Here is a 27,503-nt window from a genome sequence, read left to right as displayed (position 1 = left end):
GCGCAATCTTCATCCACCACATTTAGAATTTTTTTTTAAGAAATAAGTGTCAGATAACCATGTGGGAATGAGTCCCTCTGAGAATTCTAAAGCTCAAATTTTAAGGTAGATTTAGCACAACCACAAATTCAGACTCTGTCAATGATTTTGTACCATTTAGGAAGCGAAATCTTATCACTCGTGGTTCTAATAAAAATCTCAAGGGTTTTTGTTTTGCTTGGTTTGTTTTGTTTTAGGGTCACACCCTGCAGTGTTCAGGGCTTACTCCTGGCTCTGCACTCAGGGATCACTCCTGGCAGTGTGTGCTGGGGATCAAACCTGGGCTGGCAAGTGCCCTGCTTGCTGTACTGTGGCTCCAGCCCGATCTCAGTATTTTTGTCAAGGTGGTATAAGTAAGAACTACTATTTTCAAACTTACTGATCTTATTGTCTCTATCCTTGAGGTTTCATTCCCCAAATTAAACTGCTGAAATGCCACGTCTTTTTGGTTAAGTTGTTGCAGCTCCCATTCTATAATACAAAATAAAATGAAATATAAGAATTTGCAGAAGGAAATGTAAGTTCAGTTAACTTAAAACCCAGGAGGTGATTAGTCTTGCTTTCAAGACCACATTCTCCTTTGAACATGTCTCACTTGTCTTGCTGTTTCTTTGCTGTTTCCACTCTAAGAAAACTGTTCTCTCTTAAACATGTACTTCTCCCTCTCTATCCTCTCACATTTTTCTAAATGAGTTTCAGTAAAAAACTGTTTTACCAAAATAATAGTAATAACAAACAAGTAAATAAATAAAACCACAAAAAAAAGTAAGGTTAAAAGATCCAGGGTTGATAACTCAAATCAAAGGAGTGCATGTTTTTCATACTTAAGGGCCCCAATCAAAAAACTGGTATCAACCATAATGCACAAAAGGAAAAGGAGAGCGTGAGCAAGAAGGAAAGTGCCTCCTATAGAGGGAGGCTGGGGGGTGGGGGGAGGTGTTGGGGGATGGTGGGAGGGAAACGGGACATTGGTGGTGGGAAATGGGTGCTGGATCACTGCATGACTGAAACCCAATTATGAACAGCTTTGTAATGGTCTATCTCGTGGATATTCAATTAAAAAAAAAGTAATGTGGAGTTCATGCCCAATTAAATCAGCTTAATCAGTGGCTGAATAAATAGCAAAAGTCCTACATTAAAAAAAGACAAAACTGTACCATCCCTATTACCACAAGGTCCCCAGAGTACCACAAGACCTGACTCCAGTGGACCCTGAGCATCAACAAGGGGTCACTGGTAGCTCCCAGCACAATGCTGAGCCAAGCCCTAAAGCATACGACCTGCCCCACCTGAGTGACCCTCAAGATCACCAAACACAACTAGCAAAGTCACTTCACAAAAACAGCCCATTTGTTGTCTCCAAATTCCATACAACCAAAAACGAAAGACAAATGTAAGGAGTTTGGCCGTGTCAGAATTTTAGCTTTGAGAACTGTCTACATTTATTTACGTTACAAATGGATTCTGTAATAAACATTAAATCTGGTGGGCAAAAAGAATGGGATTAGGTAGAGGAAGTAGAAATATTCTGAACGAAAATCATCACAAGAACCAAGAGAAAAGACAGGCAAAACCCAGAATAAACCACCTCAGGAAACCACCACCTAAAAGCAGAATCAGAAACCAAGGTGATGGTGCAACTGCTCCGCCTCATCAACAAGGGTGCTGGGAGACAAAAGCTGCAGCCACAGCTCGCACAATGAGGTCAGCCATGGCAGCTGTCCCAGACTGGAGACCAGGCCCAAGATGGTCAGGGCTGGGGGCGCCCAGAACGCCAGTGAGTGATGCACAGTAGGGAACTGCTACATTAGCTCCCAAATACATGGACTGTGACCAGACACTGAATTCAAATGATTTTTTTTTTTTTAATCACTTCTGGCGGGCTCAGGGGACCATATGGGATACCAGGAGTCAAAAGTGGGTCGGTGGTCAGGGCAACAGTACAGTGGGGAGGGCACCTGCCTTGCATGCGGCCAACCCAGGTTCGATCCCGTGCATCCCATATGGTCCCCCAAGCACTGTCAGGAGTGATTCCTGAGTGCAGAGCCAGGAGTATCCCCTGAGCATCACTGGGTGTGGCCCCAAAAGAAAAAAAAATAACAACAACTGGGTCGGTTGTGTGCAAGGCCAGCGCCCTCCCCGTCGTACAATCCCTCCAGCCCCTGGCCTCCCAAGTTTTCAGCTCAAGGATCCTGAGGCTACTCGGGCGATACTTAGCAGGACAGGCTAGCAGTTCAGTGCTGGGGCCCTCTGGTACTAGAGGCCAGGGCCACCCCAGCAGTGCTCATGAGTATCCAAGGCCACATCTAGCAAAGCTCAGGGGCCTCCAGGATTGCACCTGGTTGTTCTTATGGGGTGGGATAAGGTGCTGGGGACAGAAATCAGGTAGTACCCGAAGCACTGTACATCTCCATCCCCAATTCCAGTGCTTTTACCAGGCATAGCATGGCAGGGCATATAGAGAGGAATCTCTGAAACCCTCCACACAGATCAGCCACCACCCATCTACCAGCACAGCAAGTCCATCCACGTCCACAAGAGGCTGCAGAAACAATGACGCCCTTACCTACTGCCATCAGGTTCTGGTAATTCTCCAGCATGACATCTCTGCAGAGGTTTCGCTGAGAGGGGTTCAGCAAATTCCATTCTTCTTGGGTAAAGCTCACAGTGACATCACGAAAGGTCACCAAGTCCTAGGACATCACACAAATGCTGATGTGAGTCAAGCAACATCTTACCCATGTTCACTGGACAATGAGGAAGGGCACTCAATGACAAAGAGTCTCACTAGATCTTGTCATCTGCCTAAAAAAATAATGGTCTGAAACAGCACCGTTTAAAATAAACTACATAGAGGGGCTGGAGTGATAGCACAGTGGGTAGGGCGTTTGTCTTACACGTGGCCGACCCGGGTTCGAATCCCAGCATCCCATATGGTCCCCTGAGCATCGCCAGGGGTAATTCCTGAGTGCAGAGCCAGGAGCAACCCCTGTGCATCACCGGGTGTGACCCAAAATAAACAAATAAATAAATAAATTAAAAAATAAACTAGAGAGAGTGGAAATTAATTGAGGAAAATAACTCTTCAATAAATGTACTCTTTTATTTATTTATTTTTTTTGCTTTTTGGGTCACACCCGGCGATGCACAGGGGTTGCTCCTGGCTCTGCACTCAGGAATTACCCCTGGCGGTGCTCAGGGGACCATATGGGATGCTGGGAATCGAACCCGGGGGTGTCGGCCACATGCAAGACAAACGCCCTACCCGCTGTGCTATTGGTCCAGCCCCAACTCTTTTATTTTCTTACAATATCATAGCATCCAACATAAAAAAAATAGGAGGTTACCATTATGAAAGATAGTCGTTAAGTGGTAAATATTGAAATACCAAGGTTATTAAGTATAATTTCTCATCATTAAAAGATTCACACTGTAAGGAACTTCAACATGGACTTTGAGTGGATCTACTATTTTCAAAAGAATTCTGGAGACATCTAACGAGATGGATACGTACATAGAAATACTAGAATGTTATTTTTTAAGACGGTCATACTTCGTACCTGAGAACAATTGTCAAACTGTGATTCCCCATCCTTTGACCTCAATCTCCTCATAAGAAAGTTAGTTTCTTCAGAAAGAAATCCTGGGGAAATGAAAAGGACATGATCACCCAGAAATGACCAGAACTCTTAGGGTCATCTGCATAGAAGTGACAGCATCCTAGGTTGAAATAACCTCTATAGATAACTCAAGAAATCTTACATACGACTGAAATAAATGCCAGAATGTGCTTGCCTCACTTGGAAGCAAAAAAGGGGCCTGAGTGGGGCTACCTTTCAATCAGTACAAGAGTAAAGGTGCCTGTGACTGACCCGGCTTGGATCACTCCACATGGGCCACCGAGCTGGCAAGAAGTGACCTCTGAGCAGAACCAGGAGTAAGCCCTGAGCACAACTGGGTGTGGCCCCCAAACCAAAACTAAAAAGCAGTTTCTTTGTTTGGAGGCCTCGTGCTAAGGAGTGTCTGTGACACTGAGAGCTGAATTCTGGGCTTCTGTGATAGGCTCCACCCGTAAACCATCTTCCTGGCATCTGAAGTACTTTACAGTTGGTCCCCACTCAACTGTAGGGAAGAAAGTTATGAGAGACAATGCAGCTCCTGTGCCCTCAAGTCTTCAAGTTTACCGGGGAGTGCTTTTCTTTTTTCTTTTTTTTAATCTTATAAGGTAGTTCACAATATTTGATTACATTTAATATTCGAACACTAATCCCACCACCACTATACCTTCCCACGACCATATTTTGGATGTTTCCATCCTGAACCCCAATCCCTGCCCCAAAGCAGAATCGAAATAATTTATTTTGTATTGTTTGTTATGAAAAAACTGCTGAAAATGCTACAAAAAAGTTTCCTTAGTGGAAAGAGTGTGTAGACTGTATTTTACCAGGCGTCATTAAGCCCTTCTATAAGAGATCACTAACACGTTGTTAAAGGTTGAGCCTTGTGTGCTTATATATATATGTGTGTGTGTATATATATATGTATATACTATATATATGTTTTAAAAAATATTTCCCGCTAAGATTTGTTGCCTCCTACTTTAAACCCCATCAAATATGGCAGGGTACTCTTGGACTATGGGTGGTGTGAGGTATGAGTTTTTGGGCTGCCGCAAATTTGCGGCAGCGAGGTCCAGAGGGAGTGCTTTTTAACGAAGATAAAGAGGACTGGCTGCAAGCACTGGGCAGCCACTGACCACCCCTCCACGAAGGAACCCTTGGACTCACAGGTCACACTGCACCCAAGCAGTGGCCAGGCCCCAAGGGCTAAGTCCTGCCGAAGTGGAGGTCGGGGTGGGGATGTCAGGAAACAGCAAGCGCAGCTCTTCCTGGTGGTCCCCAGAGCGGGTCATTCTGGAGAAGGTGGCACATTCCCACATTCCACCTTCAGGTGTCAGGTCACAATAACTGACACCCAAACACTTTTTTTTTTTTTTTTTTTTTTTTGCTTTTTGGGTCACACCCGGTGATGCACAGGGGTTACTCCTGGCTCTGCACTCAGGAATTACCCCTCATATGGGATGCTGGGAATCGAACCCGGGTCGGCCGCATGCAAGGCAAACGCCCTCCCCGCTGTGCTATTGCTCCAGCCCCGACACCCAAACACTTAAAAGCGCTTCTCTGGGGGTTCTCCAAACGGCCAAAGGACCAGTTAATCAATCGCTGATGTCGCTCCCACACCCTGTGTGAGATCGAGGACCAAGTCTCCGCGTGGACCCCATGACGGCGACCCCCCGCGAGCTCACAAGTCCCGTTGCACCGCCCTGCGCAGGGGCCGCTGCTCGGCACAGATGCCACCGCCACTGCCATGGGCCAGGCCCACGGCCGGCTCCTCGCTGCGACCCTGCCCGGTGCGGTGCTCCGCCGGGGACTCCCGGCCGCGATCTCGGGGGCTACAGGGACCCTGCAATGCACACCCCTTTCCTCGGGCTCCCGGGACCCGCCACGGACTCTGGCCCGGGGTCCTTTCCAGTAGCCCCGCGCGCACGTCTCTCCGGGCCCTGGCAGCCCCCGCGCGCAGTCCCCCGACCGCTCGCCGTGCACCCACCCGGTCGCCCCCGGTCGCCCCCGCGCCCTCACCCGCGCAGACGCCGCAAGCCGGGAAGCGCCGCGGGAGCGCACAGAACTCGCAGCCGCCCCCAGCACCGGTGGTTTCCCGCCCGGGGTCGCTGGCCCCGCCCCTTCCGAAACAAAAGCTACTTCCGGCCCCGCGGGTGCTGTTGCCGGGTTACCGGGGAGGGGCGTGGCCCTGTGGGAGCCGCCCCACCCTCGAGGCCCGCAAGTCCCGGGCTTCTAAGCCCTCTTCAGTCCCTGCAGCAAGGGCCGGAGATTCAGCAAACTTGGCTCGGTTGTAATGCGGGCAGCAGCTGTATTTCACACAAGCAGACCTCACGCAGAGGAACAGAGAGCGGGAATCGGGGAGACATGACATAGTCAAGGAGTGCACTCGGGGTGTCCTTGAGGTGGTCCTAGTCCCATTGTTAATCCTTGGACACTCTGGTAACCCTGGAACATCTTTCAAATATGCTGCCGTCCCTGACTGGTCCAGAACCTGCTTTGCAAACTAGCATGCTTGGAAATTTCTGCTTCTGTGCTGTCCCGCCAGCTGCCTGCAAATACCCCGGCCCCTATCACATATTCCATAAAGATGGGGCTTTTTTGCCTTTGTTCTGACCCAATTCTTTTGGAGCAAAAGCTCTGCTGGGTCCACTAGCGTACTATGTCAGTGTTTCTCCCTCTTCTCAAGGGCGTGTTGCTTGGTTTTTCGCTGTCATTTGGTGGAAATTTCCACAACAATAAGCCTGAAAAGATTTATGGTTCAGCAGAAAAGTTTGTGCCATATATGAGACCTGGGTTGGATCCCCAGCACTCAAGAAAGTAAGTCGAGGGGCCTTCATGATAGTATATGTTGGGAGCTTGTCTTGCACGAGGCTGACGGAGTTTGATTTTGATCACCCCATATGGTCCCCTGAGCCCGCCCAAAGCAATCCCTGAGCACAGAGCCAGGGTTAAGTCCCGAGCATCACCAGGTGTGGCCGCACCACTCTCCTCCTCCCCGCCAAAAAAAGTGATGTCAAGAAAAATTAAATGTTTCTTCTTAGGTGATAAATTTACCTAGTACCTTGTCTAGAGGTAGTATTTCAGGACTTGGGACTGCCAGGCGAGAAGGGGAGAATGAGGAGTTATTTAGGTTCTGAGCATCCTCAGGCAGTATGTTGGGCTGTCTTCATTAGTGTCTTTATTATCTATCCATCATCCATTAACCTCACCCACACTCACTCATGCATCCCTCCACTCGGCCATTCGACACCTAGCCAATCACCCAGTGAGCAAGGCATAATCCATCACCCACACCTCCACCGTCCTGTGCATTCTCCAAGAACCACAAAGCAAAGCCCTTCCTCTGCTCTGAGGGCCACAGAAAGAAAAGTTAGTTCCCCACCCATACTTTCTCTAGGAAGAGTTCTTAAGTGTTCCAAAAGATGAGTCATTGCTTCCTGGCTACCCTAAAAAGGTACCTAAGCTCTAGTTTCCACCAGCATCCCTGCCATAGTTCCTGTGCAACTCCAGGTGAGCAGATAGGAGAGCTTCCTATTTATTCTTGTAGCTCATCTAATCCCCTAGATTGGCCTTAGCGTTAAGGCTACTCATTCACCCATCATCTATCTGACCTGATTGGGTTATGGGGCCACACCCACTGACCCTCATGGACAGAGGCCAGAGATCCTACTTAGGCGACAGCATTTATTTTTTTTTTCATGATACATTATCTTTTTTTCTTTAATTTTTTTTGTTTGTTTTTGGATCACACCCAATGATGAACAGGGGTTATTCCTGGCTCTTCACTCAGGAATTACTCCTGGCGGTGCTCAGGGGACCATATGGGATGCTGGGATTAGAACCCGGGTCGGCCGCGTGCAAGGCAAACGCCCTACCCGCTGTGCTATCACTCCAGCCCCTTTTCTTTAAATTTTTTTCTTTAAAATTTTTATTAGTGAATGACCGTGAGGTACAGTTACAAACTTATGAACTTTCATGTTTGCATTTCATTTACATCCCTCCACCAGTGTCCATTCCCTCCACCAATGTTCCCAGTATTCCTCTCACCACCCCTGCCCCAACCCCCACCACCCCACCACCCTGCCTCTGCAGCAGGGCATTTCCTTTTGTTCTCTCTCCTGTTGGATGCTGTAGTTTGCAATAGAGGTATTGAGTGGCCATCATGTTCGGTCTATAGTCTACTTTCAACACGCAGCTTTCAACCTGAGTGGGTCCTTCCAACATTCTCTACTAGGTGTTCCTTCTCAATCTTAGCTGTCTTTCCCCCCAGCATGTGAGGCCAGTTTCCAAGCCGTGGGGCAGACCTCCTGGTTGTTATCTCTACTACTCTTGAGTGTTAGTCTCCCATTCTGCTACTTTATATTCCACAGATGAGTGCGCTCTCTGTATGTCTGTCTCTTTCTGACTCATTTCACTCAACATGATACTTTCCATGTTGATCCACTAATATGCAAATTTCATGACTTCATCTTTTCTGACAGCTACATAGTATTCCATTGTGTAGATGTACCAAAGTTTCTTTACTTTAACCAGTCATCTGTTTTTGGGCACTGTTTTTTTTTTTTTTTTAACAGATTTTGGCTATTATAAACAGTGCTGCAATGAACATACAAGTGTAGATGTCATTTCTACTATACCTTTTTGCCTCTCCGGGATATATTCCCAGGAGTGGTATTGCTGGGTCAAATGGGAGCTCAATTTCTAATTTTTTGAGAATCGTCCATATTGTTTTCCAAAAGGGATGAACCAGTCGGCATTCCCACCAGCAGTGAAGGAGAGGCCCTTTCTCCCCACCTCCGAACCAACACTGGTTGCTTTTGATTTTTTGGGATGTGGGCCAGTCTCTGTGAGGTGAGATGATATCTCATTGTTTTGATCTGCATCTCCCTGATGATTAGTGATGTCGAGCATTTTCTCATGTGCCTCTGAGTCAGGCGGCAGCATTTAAAGCCTGCTCTCTAACCTGCAACTTCTCCCTGGCTCCTGGAAGCACGTTTATTTTGATCTCCAATGTATATATTACAAAATTTACGTTCCCAGTAAAGAATATGAAGATGGAAATACAGCCATTATGATAACAGAACTATATACTCTGATTATGATAAAGTGCATGGATTGTCCCTGAGAAGTCATTTTATAATAAACAAATGCAGACAACACTCAACACTTTGAAATTGTGCCATCTGGATCACATTTGTAGAAAAGCAATCTTTATTAACTTTTTTGTTTGTATGCTTTTTTGGCCACACCCAGTGGTGCTCAATACATATTTCTGACACTCTGCACTCAGAAATCACTCTTGCTGTCAGGGTGACCATGTGGGATGCTGGGGATCGAACCCAGGTCAGTCAAGTCCAAGGCAAGCCCCTTATTGTATTATCTCTGCAGGCCCCAATTAACTTTTTTTTCTTTTTGGGTCACACCCAGCGATATTCAGGTGTTACTCCTGGCTTTGCACTCAGGAATTGCTCCTGGCAGTGCTTGGAGGACCATATGGGATGCTGGAGATCGAACCCGGGTCGGCCGCGTGCAAGGCAAGCGCCCTACCCGCCGTGCTATTGCTCCGGCCCCCCCTATTAATTTTTAAATTAGCAAAAAGACTTAAAACAATTTTTTTTTTTTTTTTGCTTTTTGGGTCTCACCCGGCGATGCACAGGGGTTACTCCTGGCTTTGCGCTCAGGAGTTACTCCTGGCGGTGCTCAGGGGACCATATGGGATGCTGGGGATCGAACCCGGGTCGGCCGCGTGCAAGGCAAACGCCCTACCCGCTGTGCTATCGCTCCAGCCCCGACTTAAAACAATTTTAAGTCAAATTAATTAGAAAGTGCATATATGACAGACATCTTTGTTTTTTTGTTCTGGTCACACCACACTGTGCTCAGGGTTTACTCCTGCCTCTGCTATCAGGGATTATTTCTGGCAGCAGGGCCTGGGGATTATCTGGAATGCTGATGATTGGCCCAATTGCACTGGGTTGGCCCAATGCAAGGTGAGAGCCCTACTCTGATTCCACAATTTTCTTACAATGACCTTGAATTCAGGGTCTCACCTGTGAGCATTATGAATTCTATTTGCTGAAGACACTACCCCATCTCTGATTTAGGTTTTATTCAGCATTTTCTGGAAAATTATCTTAGTATATACAATGCTATAAATAAGTACCTCTGGCTCAGGGAGCCTTTTATTATGTTACAATTTAATAAAGATGTTAGAGCTTTATGTCATATCTAAAAAAGTAATATTATTAAAATTTTGAGCATATAACTCTGGCTTTTATAAAAATAAATGTTATCTGGCCCAGAGAGCTAGTATAGTGAGGTAGGCACTTGCCTTAGGCAGCCAACCCCATTGCTCAATCCTCAATACCATGTACGGTCCCTGACCTCTGGTAGAACTGACCTCTAAGCAGAATCAAAAATAAGCCCTGAGCACTGCCAGGGCTCCAAAAGTAGCACTGTAGCACTGTCGTCCCATTGTTCATCGATTTGCTCAAGTGGGCACCAGTAACGTCTCATTGTGAGACTTGTTACTGTTTTTTGCATATCAAATATGTCATGCTTAGCTTGCCAGGTTCTGCCTGTGTGGGCGGGATACTCTTGGTAGCTTGCTGGGCTCTCCGAGAGAGATGGAGGAATCGAACCCAGGTCGGCTGCATGCAAGGCAAATGCCCTACCTGCTGTGCTATCGCTGTGACTCCAAAAGTAAATAAGGAAAATAAAAATTTAAAAGTATGTTATCAATATAAAGTATTAAGTTGAAAAGGGTGTGTTTGAGATTACTGAAATCCTTCAATGAGTTTCTCTTGTATAAAATATACTAAGCTCCTAATTAAAAAAAAACTTAATATAAGGAGAAAGATGTATTCTATATACATCTGATACTGAACAAATAACACTGGGAAAAATATTCACATTGGGCCACAGCGATAGTATAGCATGGAGGGCGTTTGCCTTGCACACAGCCAACCCGGATTTGATGGACGACATCCCATATGGTCCCCTGAGCACCGCTAGGAGTAAGTCCTGCGTGCTGAGCCAGGAGTAACCCTGAGCATCACCAGGTATGACCCAAAAAGAAAAAAAAATCACACTGTACACATAATACACATAGATGATGGGTTATCTTTTCCAAGACCTGTGTCAGGCACCTGTGAAAAACCATTAACATTGACTTTGGATCCTGGGGGGAGGGCTGTTCCCAAGATGGGGTCAGTGTGAGGGTGCTTTGGATGGGTTCCACGGAGTGCCAGCCAGGGTGAGCTCTAAGCACAGAGCAAGGGGCAAGTCCTGAACACTGTGAGGTATGGTCCCCAAACTAGAAAATAAGTTCTCTGAGCATATTTTCAAACAATTGCTCTGTTGTGCTACCTGAAAAAGGGATGAATATGTAGAGGAGGGCATGAAGTTGGCATGGCTCTTTAAGACTGACCCAGACCCCCTGGTGTTTGTAACTCAGAACTCAATTAAAGCCACCCCTAGAAGAATCTGCAGTTAGAGTACTATGCCTATAGCTCACTGTGGGATTCTCCAGGGCATCTGTCCTGGTATCAGAACATCCTCATGCCTCTAACTATTAGGGCCGAAATTTCACCTGTGAACTCATCTTTGCTCTAAGAGGATGTCTGGTCTCCCAGTCATGTTAGACCTAATACCATTGAACCAATAAATAAAATAACATCTATCTTCCAGACTGTTCAAGAGTCACTAGCCTGCAGAGCAGTTTGGCTGTGACTTAATGTGGCAGAAGGCAGAATGTTGGTTATTTCCTCCCTTTACTGGGCTCTAAGCTATCATGTGGCTCATTTATGACCTCGTCTAAACATATTTTCCAAAGATTCCAACTCCCCAAACCATCACACCGCAGAGTTAAGGGCTTCAATATATAAACTGAGAGGATAGAAATATTTGGTGTGTAATAGGTAATAGGTAGACATTCTCATCCCCTAGATGAGTTTATTGGGGTCCAAATTTGTGTGTGTGTGTGTATTATGTGCATGATCGGGGTGGTGGGGGGGGGGCAGAGAAACAGTCCAGGGAATAAGGCACTTGCCCTAGCATATGTATGACACAGGATCAATCCTCAATACCGTGTAGGCCACCCCAGAGTACCTCCAGAAGTAATTTCTTAAGCACAGAGCCAGGAGTAAGCCCTGAGTACTGCTGGACCTGGCCCAAAAGCCAAAAAATATAAATACATACATGATAGCATAATCTGCTGCTTGAAATGTTTTTAAGTCTACAATCAGTGTCATTACATTCAAAACATTAGTGCAACCACTGCCACTAACTTCAAAGATTATTCACAAAGAAACTGCATCCGGTTTCTCTTACCCCCAATCCTTGGAAACCTCTTTTCCATTTTGTCTATTTCATGTAATTTGATAAGAAAATTCTTCTCATTCCCCCCACTTTCCACCCTCTACCCCATTAACAGAATTTGGTGATTCATATCAACAGTGTTTGAGAACTTAATTTTTTCTGGAGTGAATACTTGCTTTGACACCCTGCATCTTATCTGGGGACAGATAGCGCCACCTGGCTCTCAGGAATAAGGCAGACAGCTGGTTTACAAATACCTACTTATGCCTGTTTTCAATAATTGAAGGTTATTTACTTACCTTAAGATGAACTATCCTTGGAATAGAGCAAGGTCGTTTTGAATTGAGATTTTTGTTGTTTAGTTGCATCTTTTAGATTCACAAGCCTTTGTCTTCCGGTTTTCCGAGGCAGGGTATCATGTAAAATTCATGAGTCCTTTTGTAATAAACTGTTCTCTCCCATTAGATGGAAATAATGAACTTCTTGCACTCTCAACTTGAATGAGCTAGCCCTTAGGATGGCCACAATCTGTCTCATTGATCTAGAGATCAAACTCAGTCACAGAGGGCGTCAGGTGAAGTTCTTTAGTCCAGGAGACTTTGTCAACTCAGTGCTGGGAGATAGAACAGCTAGGGCACTTGCCTTACGGGTGGTCAACCCACGTTTAATCCCTGGCACCCCAGATGACCCCTGGACAAAACCAGGAATGATTCCTGAGCATAAAGGAGTAACTCCTGAGCAATGCCTGGTGTGGCCCCAAAACAAAACAAAGAGCTGTCAACTGAAGGGGCAGTGATAGTAGAGAGGGTAAGGGCATTTTCTTTGCATGCAGCCAACCCGGATTCAATCCCAGGCACCCCATATGGTCCCCAAGCATGCTAGGAGTAATTCCTGAGCACAGAGTTAGGAGTAAGCCCTGAGCACCACCAGATGTGACCAAAAACAGAATAACAACAACAACAAAAACCCAACAAAAATAAGAGACGTCAATTCAAAGTTCAGTCTTCTCTCTGTTCTTTTGGGTTTGAGTTATGTCTGGCAATTCTGCAGAGTTGTGACAGAAGTTTCTTTCTTACAAAGTTTCTTACATTTCCTACATTCATTTGTGTTCAAAAATTTGAACTTTTGAGACACAATGAAACACAATTTCTAAAAGATTTTTGTCACGTCTTTCAATTTTGCTTCCATGTGAGTTACCGGATGAAAAATCAGGACTGCTTAGAAAATTATTTCCTACATTTCTAAGTCATAAGTTATCACTACTGTGGGTTCTCTCATGTGTAGAGAGGTCTGATTTCCGACTAAAAGTTTCCTTACATAGCTTACATTCATATGGTTTCTCTCCTGTATGAACTCTCTGATGTACAGTGAGGACTGACTTCCGATAAAAAGATTTCCTACATTCCTTGCATTCATATGGTTTCTCTCCTGTGTGAATTCTCTGATGAACATTGAGGGCTGATTTCCAGGAAAACATTTTCTTACATTCTTTACACTCATAGGGTTTCTCTCCTGTATGAATTCTCTGATGATCAGTGAGGGCTGACTTCCAGGAGAAAGTTTTCCGACATTCTTTACATTCAAAGGGTTTCTCTCCCGTGTGAATCCTCTGATGTACAGTGAGGATTAACTTTCTATAGAAAGTTTCCCCACATTCTTTACATTCAAATGGCTTCTCTCCTGTGTGAATTCTCTTATGAACAGTGAGGGCTGAATTGCAAGAGAAAGTTTTCCTACATTCTTGACACTCATATAGTTTCTCTCCTGTGTGAACTCTCTGATGAACAGTGAGGGATGACTTCTTGTAGAAAGTTTTTCTACATTCCTGACATTCATATGTTTTCTCACCTGTGTGAATTCTTTTTTTTTTCTTTTCTTTTTTTTTTTTTGTTTTTGGGTCACACCCGGCGATGCACAGGGGTTACTCCTGGCTCTTCACTCAGGAATTACCCCTGGCATTGCTCAGGGGACCATATGGGATGCTGGGATTAAAACCCGGGTCAGCCGCGTGCAAGGCAAACGCCCTACCCGCTGTGCTATCGCTCCAGCCCCAGTGTGTGAATTCTTTGATGATCAGTGAGGTCTGACTTTTTATAGAAAGCTCTGCTACATTCTTGACAGGCAAAGGGTTTCTCCCCTGTGTGAGTTCTTTGATGTACAATGAAATGTGATTTCAGGGAGAAAGCTTTCCCACATTCCTCACACTCAAAGAGTTTCTCTCCTGTGTGAGTCCTCTGATGAACACTGAAGGCTGAGAGACGAGAGAAAGATTTTCTACATTCTTTACATTCATAGGGTTTATATCCTGTGTGAATTCTTTGGTGAACAGTGATGGCTGACGTACAGGAAAAGGTTTTCCTACACTCTTTACACTCATAAGGTCTCTCCCCTGTGTGAATTCTCTGATGAACAGTAAGTTCTGACTGCCTATAGAAAGTTTTCCTACACTGTTTACACTCATAGGGTTTCTCCCCTGTGTGAATTCTCTGATGACCAGTGAGGTACGACTTCTTGGAAAAAGTTTTCCTACATTCATTACATTCATATGGTTTCTCTCCTGTGTGAATTCGTTCATGAACAGTGAGAGCTGACCTCCAGGAGAAAGTTTTCTTACATTCTTTACATTCAAATGGTTTCTCTCCTATGTGAGTTGGCTGACACAGTGTAAAGTCTGACTTTAAGGAAGTTTTCCTACATTTCTTACATTCATAAGATTTTTTTCCAGTATATGGTATTGTAGACTCACTTTTTTTTTACATTCATAAGGTTTATCATTTGAATGTATTTTTTGATTTTCAGTATCATTACAGCTTTTACAGGAAGTTTTATTACACTCATTATATTTGGAAGTTTCTTCTATCTGAGTTCTCTGAAGCTGAGTGAGGTGTAATTTCTTGCTAAATATATTCTGATTTTGATTGTATCTTTGATGCTCATGCTTAAAATTTTCATAAAAATTTAATTGTGTTGATTTCTTAGAAAAGTTGTCTCCCCATTTATTACATACAAAATGACCCTCCTTAATGTGAATTTTCTCTTGAGTACTGAAAGCTGTTTTTTCACTGGCATTCCAATATCCATTATATGCAATATCCCCCATTAGAGTTTTTGGGTGTATAAAATGAATTTGCTCTTTGTTGAATCTGTCTCCTTGTCCCCTAAATTCAAAAGGCTGTGGCAAGTGATTATTGATCTCATGAAGAACAGGGTGCTCAGGATATATGGAGAAGCTCCCCATTGTCTTATGCCTCTCAGAATTCTCTACAGCATACATCTCATCAGGTTCAACAGGCAGAAACATATTCTTATGTGCATCATACACTTCCTTCATTGTTCCAGAATATTTCTCATTATTTGTATCTGGTTCAAAAATATGAATTGAATGCAAATTATGCATTTTTTCTAAGTTAGTACTCTTGTAAGTTGTTTTTATGCTGTTGATTGCAACTTGCAAAAAATGTCTGCCCTGATTTTCCAGGTTGCTCCCTGTCAAGTCTTCCAGAGTCTGGACATCTAATAATGAGATAAAAATAATCACATGTATGATTCACATCCAATGACTTCTTGTAGAATTATTCTGCAATTATAAAGGAATCCCTTCTGTCATAAAAATGCAAATATTAAAAAAAATACAGATACTGACATTATGAGATGGAATTTTTCTCCAGTATAAATCACAGCAACAAATTTTATTAAGAAAAAAAGGGGCTGAAGCAATAGTACAGCGGGTAGGGTATTTGTCTTACATGTGGCCAACCCAGGTTTGATTCCTGGCATCCAATATTTTCCCCCAAGCACTTCCAGGAGTAATTCCTGAGTGTAGAGTCTGGAGTAAAAACTTCAATTTGTCTGTAGTGATACTACAATGGGTAGGGTATTTGCATTGCATGTAGCCAATGCAGGTTCAATCCCTGGCACCACAAATGGTCTCCTGACTGACTCAAGAGTGATCCCTGAGCACAGAACCAGGAGTAATCCCTCAGCACAATTGTCTGCCTTTCCACCAAAAAAAGTGCTTCTCAATTAAAAATATTGAAAAAGTAAGCCAACACTTATGACATATCTAAAACAAAGGTCTATAACATGAAAGAAAGAAGACTATGAAGAACATGACTATAGAAAAATTTCCAAGTACAGGCTTGTATGGATTGCATTTGGGCTGTCTATGAAAATATATTTCTTATTAAAGCTGGAAGTATAGAGCCAGAGTGGTAGTACAGCAGGTAGGGCATTTGCTTCACATGTGACCAACCTAAGTTCAAATCCCGGAGCCCTATACGGTCCCCTGAGGACCTCCTGTAGTAATTCCTGAGTGCAGAGCCAGGAATAACCCCTGAGCATTGCTGGGTATGACCAAACAATGTAAAATTAATTAATTAAAACATTTTTTAAAAGTTGGAGGTATACAGGCTAAGAGTGAGATCACTGTATCACTGTTATCCCAGTGTATAAATTTGCTCGAGTGGGTGCCAGTAATGTCTCCATTCGTCCCTGTCGTGATATGGAGAGTAAATAATGCTCAAGCCTCATTCATTCAGACTAACAGGCATAAGATCTGGAGCTGGAAAAACCTCTAGTCAGAAGGAACCAACAGCCATTACACATTCTTTCTAGTCTCCCAACACCAGCTGTAACTACTGACCTGAGACGCTTTGCCCTGGGGGTCCTTTCCACGGTTCTTCTCCATGCTCCAACCTGGTGATCACTTCCGGTTTAGTTACTGAAAGCCCTGTTGATGAAAAATAATATACGACCATTGCCTAATTGCTAAGGTTCACTGGTTCTCAAACAAACCACCAACACAGCTTTTACACTGCACATAAATGCCACCCTCAACTTTTTTTTTTCTTTTTGGGTCACAACCAGCGATGCTCAGGGGTTACTCCTGGCTCTGCACTCAGGAATTACTCCTGGCAGTGCTTGGGGGACCATATGGGATGCTGGGGATCGAACCCAGGTTGGCCGCATGCAAGGCGAACGCCCTACCCGTTATGCTATCGCTCTGGTCCCAACATTTTTTATTCTTTTTTTTTTCTTTTTGGGTTATTCCTGGCTCATGCACTCAGGAATTACTCCTGGTGGTGCTTGGGGGACCATATGGGATGCTGGGAATTGAACCCGGGTCGGCTGCAGCCACCCTCAACTTTTGATTACAATTTTGGCCAAAAAAAACCCCCACCTTAGTATATATTCAAATTTAATTTATAAAATTGTTCTGCTTTATTGATTTTTGGTTAAAGGACCATTTACTCTGGTTTTGGGTGATGCTCAGGTTACTCCTGGCTCCGCCCATCCTGCTGTACTATCTCTCCAGTCCTATAAAGTTATTTAATAATGTCAATTTCCTTGACCCTAAGAGAGAGCTGAGCCACACCTGCCCTTGAGGTGCCTCTGGACTGGGAGAGATGCTCCTGGTCATTCTGTGAGCAGCTTATTTACCAGCACACTCCCACTGTAAGGTGATGCAAGAGGGGCCTGCAGGCTGGTCCCTGAACACTGCAGGGATCAGACCATGGCTGACGAAGAGAGAACCCTAGAACCAGGACATGCCAGCTATCTGGAAGCCAGCCAGCCCCCTGACCACTGGTAGGAGTTGCATCTAAGCCATTACTGGTGAGACTATAGACCACACAGAGCACGCAAAACTGCAGAAAGCATGACATCCAGTGGCATCAGTGCACAGTGACAGAAGGCCAAGAAAATCCTTAACTACTGCATATCTTTCTAAGGTGCCCCCAAACTAGAACAATTGTCTCAACACTAAATGATATGCAAGAATGAACTAAAAGAATCATTTGAACAGGGTCTGGAGAGACAGTAAGTATAGTACGGATAGAACAGATAGTAACATTTGCCTTGATGCAGCCAGGCCCCGTTTGATCCCTGGCATTCCATATAATACCCTGAGCACTGGCAGGGGTAATTCCTAAGCATCACCATCTGTGACCCCGTCACCACAAAAAAATCATTTAAATGGAGAATTAATGCTTAAAGAGTCTGATGAAAAATATGAATGTATATACAAGTAGAAATGAAGGAACAATAAGAAAAGACAGCAGAGATGAAACTGAAAATGACACCAGTGATCTCAAGACAAAGTGCCAAACTCCACATAAATAGAAGAAAATAAAATTAAGAAGAGGACCAGAGTGATAATACAGTGCGGAGAGTGTTTGTCTTGCATGCAACTGACCTGTTTTTGATTCTGGGCATCCTATATGGTCCCCTGAGCACTGCCAGGAGTAATTCCTGAAGCAGAGCCAGGAGTAACCCAGGAGAGAGAGAGAGAGAGAGAGAGAGAGAGAGAGAGAGAGAGAGAGAGAGAGAGAGAGAGAGAGAGAAAACTAAGAGATTCGGGGACAGGCTGCAGCTTAGACAACTCATGGACTTGAAGCCAATCTTGTAAGAAGTGCTGAAGGAACTTCTTTAAAAGAAAAGATAGTACAGAAGGAAAGAGAGTAGAGCAGGAAGGGCACATGGTTGCCCCAGGTTCGATCCCAGGCATCCAATATGAATCATCACCTCAGCTAGGAGTGATCCCAGAGCACAGAGTCAGCACCTAAGGATCGCCAGGTGTGGCCTCCAAAAGCAAAACAAAAGCGACAGAGAGAGAGAGATCTCCTACAGATGAGCTTCATGAAAAGAAAAAAGAAACATAGTAAGAGAACAAAAAATGATCAGAATCATCAAGCCAGACAAGCAGGATGGGGGATGGGAGGGGTCCCTGGGACACTGGAGGGAGGAAGAGGGCTCTCTTCTGGAATGATGCTTGCATATAAAGTATGATTCACAGTATTATTAGTACCACTACTATAATAAAAACGGTTTCAAAAACTGAAGAGAATCTAAGGGATTGTGCTGCTAATATCAGAAGAGTAAATTCAGAAATACAGGAATTCTAGGAGCTATAAAAGGGGCAGGGAAGAACAGGTCATTGAAGAAATGGTAGTTCCAAACTCTCCCAACCTAAAGAGCGAGACAGGTACATGGATACAGATGACCCAAAGCATGTGAAAATCAAAGTAAACCCATACAACAGTGTCAAGCCATACTTTTCGAAAGGACAAGATAGAGAAGAAACTGTTAAAGAGACACCAGAACTTCAAGACCTCCTCTACAAGGGAAACACTGAGACAGAACTTAGTTTTTTAAAATAATAAACAAAAGAAACAAACCTTTAGCTAGATTTTATAAAGAAATTTACAAGGAAAAAAATGGAGCAGTGGTTAAAGTAAGAAATTACAACAGGTGGGGCTGGAGCGATAGCACAGCAGGTAGGGCATTTGCCTTGCACGCGGCCGACCTGGGTTCGATTCCCAGCATCCCTTATGGTCCCCTGAGTACCACCAGGGGTGATTCCTGAGTGCAGAACCAGGAGTAACCCTTGTGCATTGCCAGGTGTGACCCAAAAAGCCAAAAAAAAAAAAAGAAAAGAAAAAAAAAAGAAATTACAACAGGTATCTCAGAAACAAAATGATCATAAGAGACTACTCTGAACAACCTTATGTAACTAAGCTGGTCAATGTAGAAAGAAAAAGGATGCATTCATGAAATCATAAACCTCCCAAGAGTGACTCAGGAGAAAGTAGAAAACCTGTGGCCAGAGTGGTAGTACAGTAGGTAAGGCCCTTGCTTTGCATGTGGGTGACACATGTTCTAACCCTGGCACCAGCTCTGTCCCCCAGAGTCTGTCAGGAGTGATCCCAAAGCACAAAGTCAGGAGCAAGCCCTGAGCAAAGGTGTGCCCAAAAACAAAAAACAGGAATCCTTCCAAGAATTTCTGTGAACCTTACTCTAAAACCAATACCAGAAAGATATACTACTAAAAAAGAAAATAACTGACATATTTTCCTCAATCAACATCAACACAAAGATCCATAACATAGTATCGAAAGGTTTGTAAATCATGACCAAAGGGACTCATCACAGGGATTCAAGGACACATTTCCCTTAAAACACATCAATGCAAAGATCCTCAACAAAATCTTGGTGAAATGAATCCAACAAAGTATCAAAAGCATTATAAATCATGACCAAATGGGATGCCTCACAAGGATATGTAAACCAATAAATACAATAAACACAAATTAACAAAAAGATAAAAGTATATGATCATGGAGCTGGAGTATAGCATGTAGGTCACTTGCCTTGCATGTGGCTGACCTGGGTTCTACCCCAGCACCGTATGGTCCCCGTCAGGAGTAATTCCTGAGTGCGAACCAGAAGTAACCCTTGAGCATTGTCAGGTGTAAAAAACAACAACAAATTATATAATCATACCAATTGATGCCCAGAAGCAAACTTCATCATCCAATTATAGTAAAATGCCTCATGGACCAGAGAGATAGTACATTTGCTTTGCACATGGTTTACCCAAGCGTGGTCCAAGCATCCCCAGAAGTGATCCCTGAGTAAGCAGTAAGCTCTGGGCACAGCCAACTGTTGCCCAAAATAAAAACAAAATAAACGTAATAAAAATTCTCAATCAAACAGTGATAGAAATAGCTCAATATAGTAATGGCCAAATATAACAAACCCACAACCAACATTCTACTGAATAGCAAAAAAACTGAAAACTTTCTGATATCAGGCAAAGGAGAGATCGGCACTTTTTCCACTATTATTCAATATTTGGAAGTTCTTATCAAAGAAATAGGACACAAAAGAAAAAAAAAGAAATCAAAGGGATCCAAATTAGTAGAAAAGCAGTTACCTTATTACTATGTTCAGATGATACTCCTAGAAGACCCAGAACACTTCCCTAAAAAACCTTAAATATAGCAATACAGCATAAATACACCAATACAGCAAACAGCAGTCTACAAAATCAATACACAAAAAATCAGTTGCATTTCTATAAGCAAACAGCAGACTAGAAGAAAGAAACAAAGACAATTCCAGGGCTAGAGTGATAGCACAGCAGGAAAGGCATTAGCCTTGTACATGGCTGACCTTAGTTCAATTCCCAGTGTCGTATGTGGTCCCTCAAGTCAGAAGTGATGTCTGAGAGCGGAGCCAGAGCAATCCGTAAGCATCTCTGGGTGTGACCCCCCAAAAAGAAATCAAAGGGATCCAAGTTGATAGAAAAATAGTTAACTTATGTTCAGATGACAGAAACAGAGATAGAGAGATCTCCCACAGATGAGCTTTTTTTTGTTTTGTTTTGTTTTGTTTTTTTTTTTTTTTGCTTTTTGGGTCACACCCGGTTTTGCACAGGGGTTATTCCTGGCTCTGCACTCAGGAATTACTCCTGGCGGTGCTGAGGGACCATATGGGATGCTGGGAATCGAACCCAGGTCAGCCGCGTGCAAGGCAAACGCCCTACCCGCTGTGCTATCGCTCCAGCCCAGATGAGATTTTTAAAAAAGAAAAAGAAACCTGGTAAGGAAATAACAAATGACAATTTCATTTAAAACAGCGTCCAAAAACATCAAGCATCTAGAAACGAATAAAATAAATGTAAAAGATTTATCCATAAGTCACTTATGGATAAAAGGAATAAAAGAGGACACCAAGAAATCAGAAAATGGAGCAGGGAAAAATAGTAAAACAGTGGGTAAAATAGTAAAAGAAAAAATAGCAGGTTAAAAAAAGAGAACAGGTTAAAACACAAAGCGAGTAAAAAAGGCAGGTAAAATGGTAAAAACAAACAAACAAACAAACAATAATGAGTAGAGCTATTGTCTTGCATATAGCCAATGTGGGGTGGATCCCTGGCAACCCATGTGGCCCCCCAAGCTTGCCAGGGGTGATCCCTGAATGCAGAGGCAGGAGAAAGCCCTGAGCACTGCTGGGTGTGGTCCCAAAATAAACAACAACAATCCAAATTCAAGGATTGAGAGAATTGGCATTATCAAAATGACCACCCTACTCAAAGCAGTACACATGATGTACACCAAAATTCCAAAGACATTCCTTGAGGACTTAGAATTAACTCTACAAAAGTCAAATGGAATCATAAAACTTCCAAATGACCAAAGTTCATCTGAGAAACAGAGAAATATTCCATTCTCTAACTCTGAATTGTACTATCCAACTACAGTAATCAAAACCGTGTGTGGGCTGGAGTGATAGCACAGCGGGTAAGGCGTTTGCCTTGCATGCGGCCAACCCGGGTTCGATTCCCAGCATCCCCTATGGTCCCCTCAGCACCGCCAGGAGTAATTCCTGAGTGCAGAGCCAGGAGTAACCCCTGTGCATTGCTTGGTGTTACCCGAAAAGAAAAAAAAAAAAGTGTGGTGCTGGATTACAGCCAACACACTAGAACTGAAAGCCCAGAGATAAAGCCTCAGATACACTGACAGGGCATGTAAGACTAAGCAGTTGAGTGCATGAAGGAGATCAAAAAAAGTCTCTTCTTTGGGGCCTTTGTCGCAGACCCAGGTTTGATGGCTGGTACCCCATCTAGTCCACGGCAAACTGCCAGGAGTGAGTCCTGAATGCAGAGCCAAGAGTAAACCCTGAGCACTGGCAGATGTGGCCCCAAACCAAGAACAAAACAAAACAGCAAAGCCTCTTCTGGGACCCAGAGCAGTGAATGGTAGGTAGAGCACTTGCTTTGCCTATAACTCATAAGTGGTGTTCAGGGTGTGGCCCAAAAACAAAAAACAAAGATACAGAAAAGAAAAGAAAAGGCTCTTGATACAAAGAAACAAAATAGTAGAATAGCTAATACCCAAAGATAGTGCAAACAACTAACATTGAGAACTCCTCTTCCTGGGAAACTCTGGCTGAGAGACAAGGCAGGGAAGGGGCCACCAGTTGGAGGACGTGATGCTGAAAGCAATAAAGTATTATGTATGACACCCTATCAGCAACAGGACTGTAAACCACAGTGCAAAAACTTTTTTTTTTTATAAAGTACCTCTCCTAGAAGCAGACTGGTGGGTGGGAGGCAAATGTAGCCGGGAGGGCTTTGAGAAAGGGTAGAGACACTGGCGAAGGAATAGACATTGAAACATTGTATACCCGAAACTCATTCATCAATAACTTTGTAACCTTGGAATGGAATGGGTATTGGAACATTGTATGACTGAAACCTAACCATGAACAGCTTTGTAAGGGTTTATCTCACAGTGATTCAATTAAAAAAAAAAGTAGTAAAGAAAGAAAAGCCTCTTCAACAAATGATCCTGGAAAAATTGGATAGTCATTTGCCAAAAAAAGTGAAACAAGATCCATCTCAAGTCATACACACAATTTAGTTCAAAATGGGTTAAAGGCCTCAAGATTGTCAGTCCAGGAGCCACAGCAATAATACAGCAAGTAGAGCATCTGTTTTGCACACAGCCAACTAACTGGGTTCAATCCCAGGCACCCCATATAGTCCCCTGAGCCTGCCAGGAGAAATCTCTGAGCACAGAGCCAGGAGTAAACCTTGATCATTGCTGTGAACAAAATAAAAAAGTTATTAGTCCAGATCCATAAAAACACACTGAGGAGAACATATGCAGAATTGTCCAGGATATGCACCTCAGAGAAGTTGTCAATGATTTAAATATAGTAGCAAAGGCAACAAAAACAAACAAACAAGTGGGACTACATCAAAATACAAGGCTTTTGGATGGTTAGAGAAACTCAAGCTAAAATAAAAAGCAGAAAATATTTGCACATTGTGAGACTTGTTGTTACTGTTTTTGGCATATCGAATACGCTTGCCAGGTAGCTTGCCAGGTTCTGCCATGCGGGCGGGATACTCTCGGCAGCTTGCTGGGCTCTCCGAGAGGGACAAAGGATTCGAACCCGGGTCGGCCGCATGCAAGGCAAACTCCCTTCCCGCTGTGCTAATTTTACACTCTTCTCATCATACATCAGATAAAGTATTCATTAGGTCTCAAAAGATAAAGGGAAGAATCCATCAAAACTTAAGTGACATGATCAAACCCCTCAACTCACCCTGCCCCCACTACACAGAAAGGCAACCAAGGGGGCATATGAAAAAAACCATTTACCAGCATTAACAAGGGAACATGACAGTGAAGGATCAAAAGATCGGAAACAAGTGTGCCGGTGGGACTGTGCTGAAAAGGGAGCCCTCCCTCACCGATAGTGGGAAGGCTGTGTGGTTCGGCCTCTACAGGGACAGTGTGGAGATGTCTCAATAAGGAACTACCAAATGACCCAGTAATTTCACTTCTTGACAGCTACCCCCAGAACATCAGAACATTAATTCGAAGAGATACATGCCCACTTCCATTCACACAGTGCTAATTATAATAGCCAGAATATATGGAAGCAATTCAAATGTTTAACGATAGATGCATAAAGAATTTGTGGTACGGATGCACAATGAATTACTATGCAGCTGGAAGAAAAGAAGAAATCTGCAGTTTGCTGCCACTTGAATGGAACTAGATTGTCTCATGTAAACAAACTAAATCGGGGAGATCCCAGAGGATCGCATTTGTCTGTAGTATATAGAGAAATAAGAGAATAGCATGTTGCTGGATATTAACCCTAAGTGTTTTAGGCTTCACTGGTGAATTGTCCCTTTTCCTCGCCTCTCCCCGCGAGAGAAACCTGAGTTTACCTTTATTTATTTATTTATTTATTTATTTATTTTGCTTTTTGGGTCACACCCAACAGTGCACAGGGGTTACTCCTGGTTCTGCACTCAGGAATTACTCCTGGCGGTGCTGGGGGACCATATGAGATGCTGGGAATCGAACCCGGGTCAGCCGCATGCAAGGCAAATGCCCTACCCGCTGTGCTATCGCTCCAGCCCCCTGAGTTTACCTTTAATCTTTCCTTTGTGCTTTACCTCTCATTGTCTCATTGTCAGCTACTAAATTCCCCAAGTCAAGTTTGGTTTCTTATAAAGTGAAAACTTCTGGTGACTCTGAACTTTATATCTGTAATGAATTACTAGTTTTTCTCTTTCCTCTATAACCTTTTCATATTTTACTACAGAGCATGCTTTTTGCTTAAAAGATATATATATATCTTAACGCTATGGTCATAATATTTGGGAGTTGATTGATTCTAAGATATATCTACTTCTTGGCATCCATCATAATGACATGACTCAGGCTTTGGTTGCTATGGTTCCTAATACCCTAAAGAGGGGGGTCCCAGCCACGGGACATGGATGGACCCAGAGCCAACAGCAAAGCATCAAAATGGGACAGTGTGGAAAGCATAAATCATGGTCTTGATGCAAGTCATGATGACCTAAAAGAGAGGACTCTCATGGGGAAGGAAAAGCTAAACTGGCCTGAGGACTTAGTGTGGGATTTACAGGAAAAGCCTTGCTTGCCCTAGGAGCCCAGAGAACTAAGTTTTGAACTCTATCTCTTACTGTGTTTATCCAAATAACTGCAAGTTTTAGTAAGAAGTAACTTGATTGTTTAAAATGTTCTAGTAGCAAGGTAAAGAGAAAAGTAATATAGATGCCCCTGGGAGAAAAAAATTGTCTCCTTGAGTTAATCCCCAAAAAAAACTGCCTCAATCAAAACACTTTACCTCTGTGGAGCTGGAACTATAGCACAGTGGGTAGGGCGTTTGCCTTGCTCTGGCCAACCCGGGTTCGATTCCCAGCATCCCATATGGTCCCCTGAGCACCGCCAGGAGTAATTCCTGAGTGCAGAGCCAAGAGTAAGCCCCGTGCATTGCCGGTGTGACCCAAAAAGCAAAAACAAAACAAAATGCTTTATCTCTGTAAATGATCAACCACACCTATGTGCTGTCCTGTACCTCAACCCCCCTCAGACTCAGTATAGAGGCCATTTGGTTCTGGAATCAAACGGGCCATTTTTCCCATCTATCCATGCCCCCTCTCTTTGTTCCTCGGCTGGGGAGGTGGTTCTCGGCCACCTAACGCATGGCGCGCCTAAACTAAAAGTATGTTACAACAAAAAACTTTGGTTTTGGATTACAAATCCCAGAGTACCTAAATTTGGGGTCTTGTAAACTAGTGACACTAACTATAATAATTTTTAAAATAACTTATTTGCCGGGCTGGAGCAATAGCACAGCGGGAAGGGCATTTGCCTTGCACGCGGCCGACCCGGGTTCGATTCCCAGCATCCCATATGGTTCCCCGAGCACTGCCAGGACTAATTCCTTACTGCATGAGCCAGGAATAACCCCTGTGCATCACCATCACCGGGTGTGACCCCCACCAAAAAAAAAAGCAAAAAAAAAAAAAACTTATTTGCTAGTGGGGAACATATTTGTGGTACTCGGACGTACTGGGAAGCTTCACTCACCCACTGACACTAGGTTCCTGTAGGTTTCCAGCATCACATCTCTGTACAGGGTCCTCTGAGCGTCATCCAGGTCCTTCCACTCTTCCCGGCTGAAGTCCACAGCCACATCTTCAAACAACACCATGCCCTGGAGGCACAGAACTTTCATTCAAAGCATGTTTGGGTTAAAAGGACAGAAAGTTCCAGAGACTCACAAATATAATCTTGGAAGAGAGCAAGATGCTGCAGAGATGCCTCTGGACCCCCAAATCACCATCCAGTTAAAAATTTAACTCCAGCTCTAACACCCTATTTAAAATTTTAGAATTCCTGGAGCGACATCTCATATACTACACCACTGATGTACCAGGAATAGCACACGACATTGGATGGGGTATAAAGTAGAAGGCAACTGATCCTGATGTGTGTGTGTGTATATATGTATATATGCACACAAGGCTCAACCTGTAATAACATGTTAGTGATCTCTTATATGGGGCTTAATGGCTCCAAGGTGAGATACAACAACTTTCACACACTTTCCTCTAAGGAAACCTTTTTGGATCATTTGTAGTGAATTATTCATAACAAGCAATACAAAATAAATTATTTAGCATCTGCCTTTGAGGCAGGCTTGGGTAGTGGTGGTAAAATTTGAAATAATGGTGGAGGGAAGGTGTAGTGGTAGTGGGACTGGGGTTGAAATAGTGAACGCAACAAATTATAGTGAACAACTTTATAAAAATAAAATGTAATAAATAAATAAGAACAGAAAGTCTGGTGATTTATTCATCTGTGGAGTTTTATCTTTTAGAATTTTTTTTCTTTTTGGGTCACACCCAGCAATGCACAGGGGTCACTCCTGACTCTGCACTCAGGAATCACCCCTGGCGGTGCTCAGGGGACCATATGGGATGCTGGGATTTGAACCTGGGTCGGCCGCTTGCAAGGCAAACGCCCTACCCACTGTGCTATCACTCCAGCCCCTCTTTTAGAAATATTTTGTCTTTATGTGATTTTATAAGTTCCTAAAAATTACTACTTGAGATTTCTTTATAAACTGGAAGATGTCCTTATTGCTAAAAATAAAAAGATTACACTTCTGTTCCAGATAGAAGCTGAGGTTTGGAGACAGTATGAAATGACACCTGTAACATTTTACTGACGGATACTTGTTAAAAACATGTTGAAAGTAGACTGAGTTAAGGAAGTACAAAGGAGGCCAAAGAGATAGTGCAGCAGAGAAAGGCACTCCAATTGCACATGGCTAACCTGGGTTTGAGGGGCTGGAGCGATAGCACAGCGGGTAGGGCGTTTGCCTTGCATGCGGCCGACCTGG

General features: G+C 43.7%; 2 protein-coding genes across 2 annotated transcripts in view; both read right to left on the bottom strand.

The window, feature by feature from the left end:
• The window catches only part of LOC101542434 (zinc finger protein 568-like), a 36,892-nt gene that overhangs the window by 261 nt on the left and 9,128 nt on the right, over positions 1-27,503 (bottom strand). Inside the window, exons 2-5 of the mRNA XM_055142724.1 lie at positions 26,186-26,312; positions 16,621-16,707; positions 3,600-3,682; positions 2,606-2,732 (exon numbers count right to left, since the gene is read on the bottom strand). Coding sequence (XP_054998699.1) covers positions 2,606-2,732; positions 3,600-3,682; positions 16,621-16,707; positions 26,186-26,309 — 421 coding nt within the window. The 5' untranslated portion in view covers positions 26,310-26,312. The remainder of the gene's footprint in view (positions 1-2,605; positions 2,733-3,599; positions 3,683-16,620; positions 16,708-26,185; positions 26,313-27,503) is intronic.
• Positions 13,225-15,078, bottom strand: LOC129405586 (zinc finger protein OZF-like). Its single transcript, XM_055141844.1, has 3 exons — positions 14,760-15,078; positions 14,047-14,706; positions 13,225-13,841 (listed from the first exon to the last, which is right to left on the bottom strand). The coding sequence occupies exons 1-3, from the start codon at positions 15,076-15,078 to the stop codon at positions 13,225-13,227; spliced, it is 1,596 nt and encodes a 531-aa protein (XP_054997819.1).

This window comes from Sorex araneus, chromosome 6 (assembly GCF_027595985.1).
Source record: "Sorex araneus isolate mSorAra2 chromosome 6, mSorAra2.pri, whole genome shotgun sequence".
In the NCBI taxonomy this organism is placed as follows: Eukaryota; Metazoa; Chordata; class Mammalia; order Eulipotyphla; family Soricidae; genus Sorex; species Sorex araneus.
This window is presented reverse-complemented; position numbering and strand designations above follow the sequence as displayed.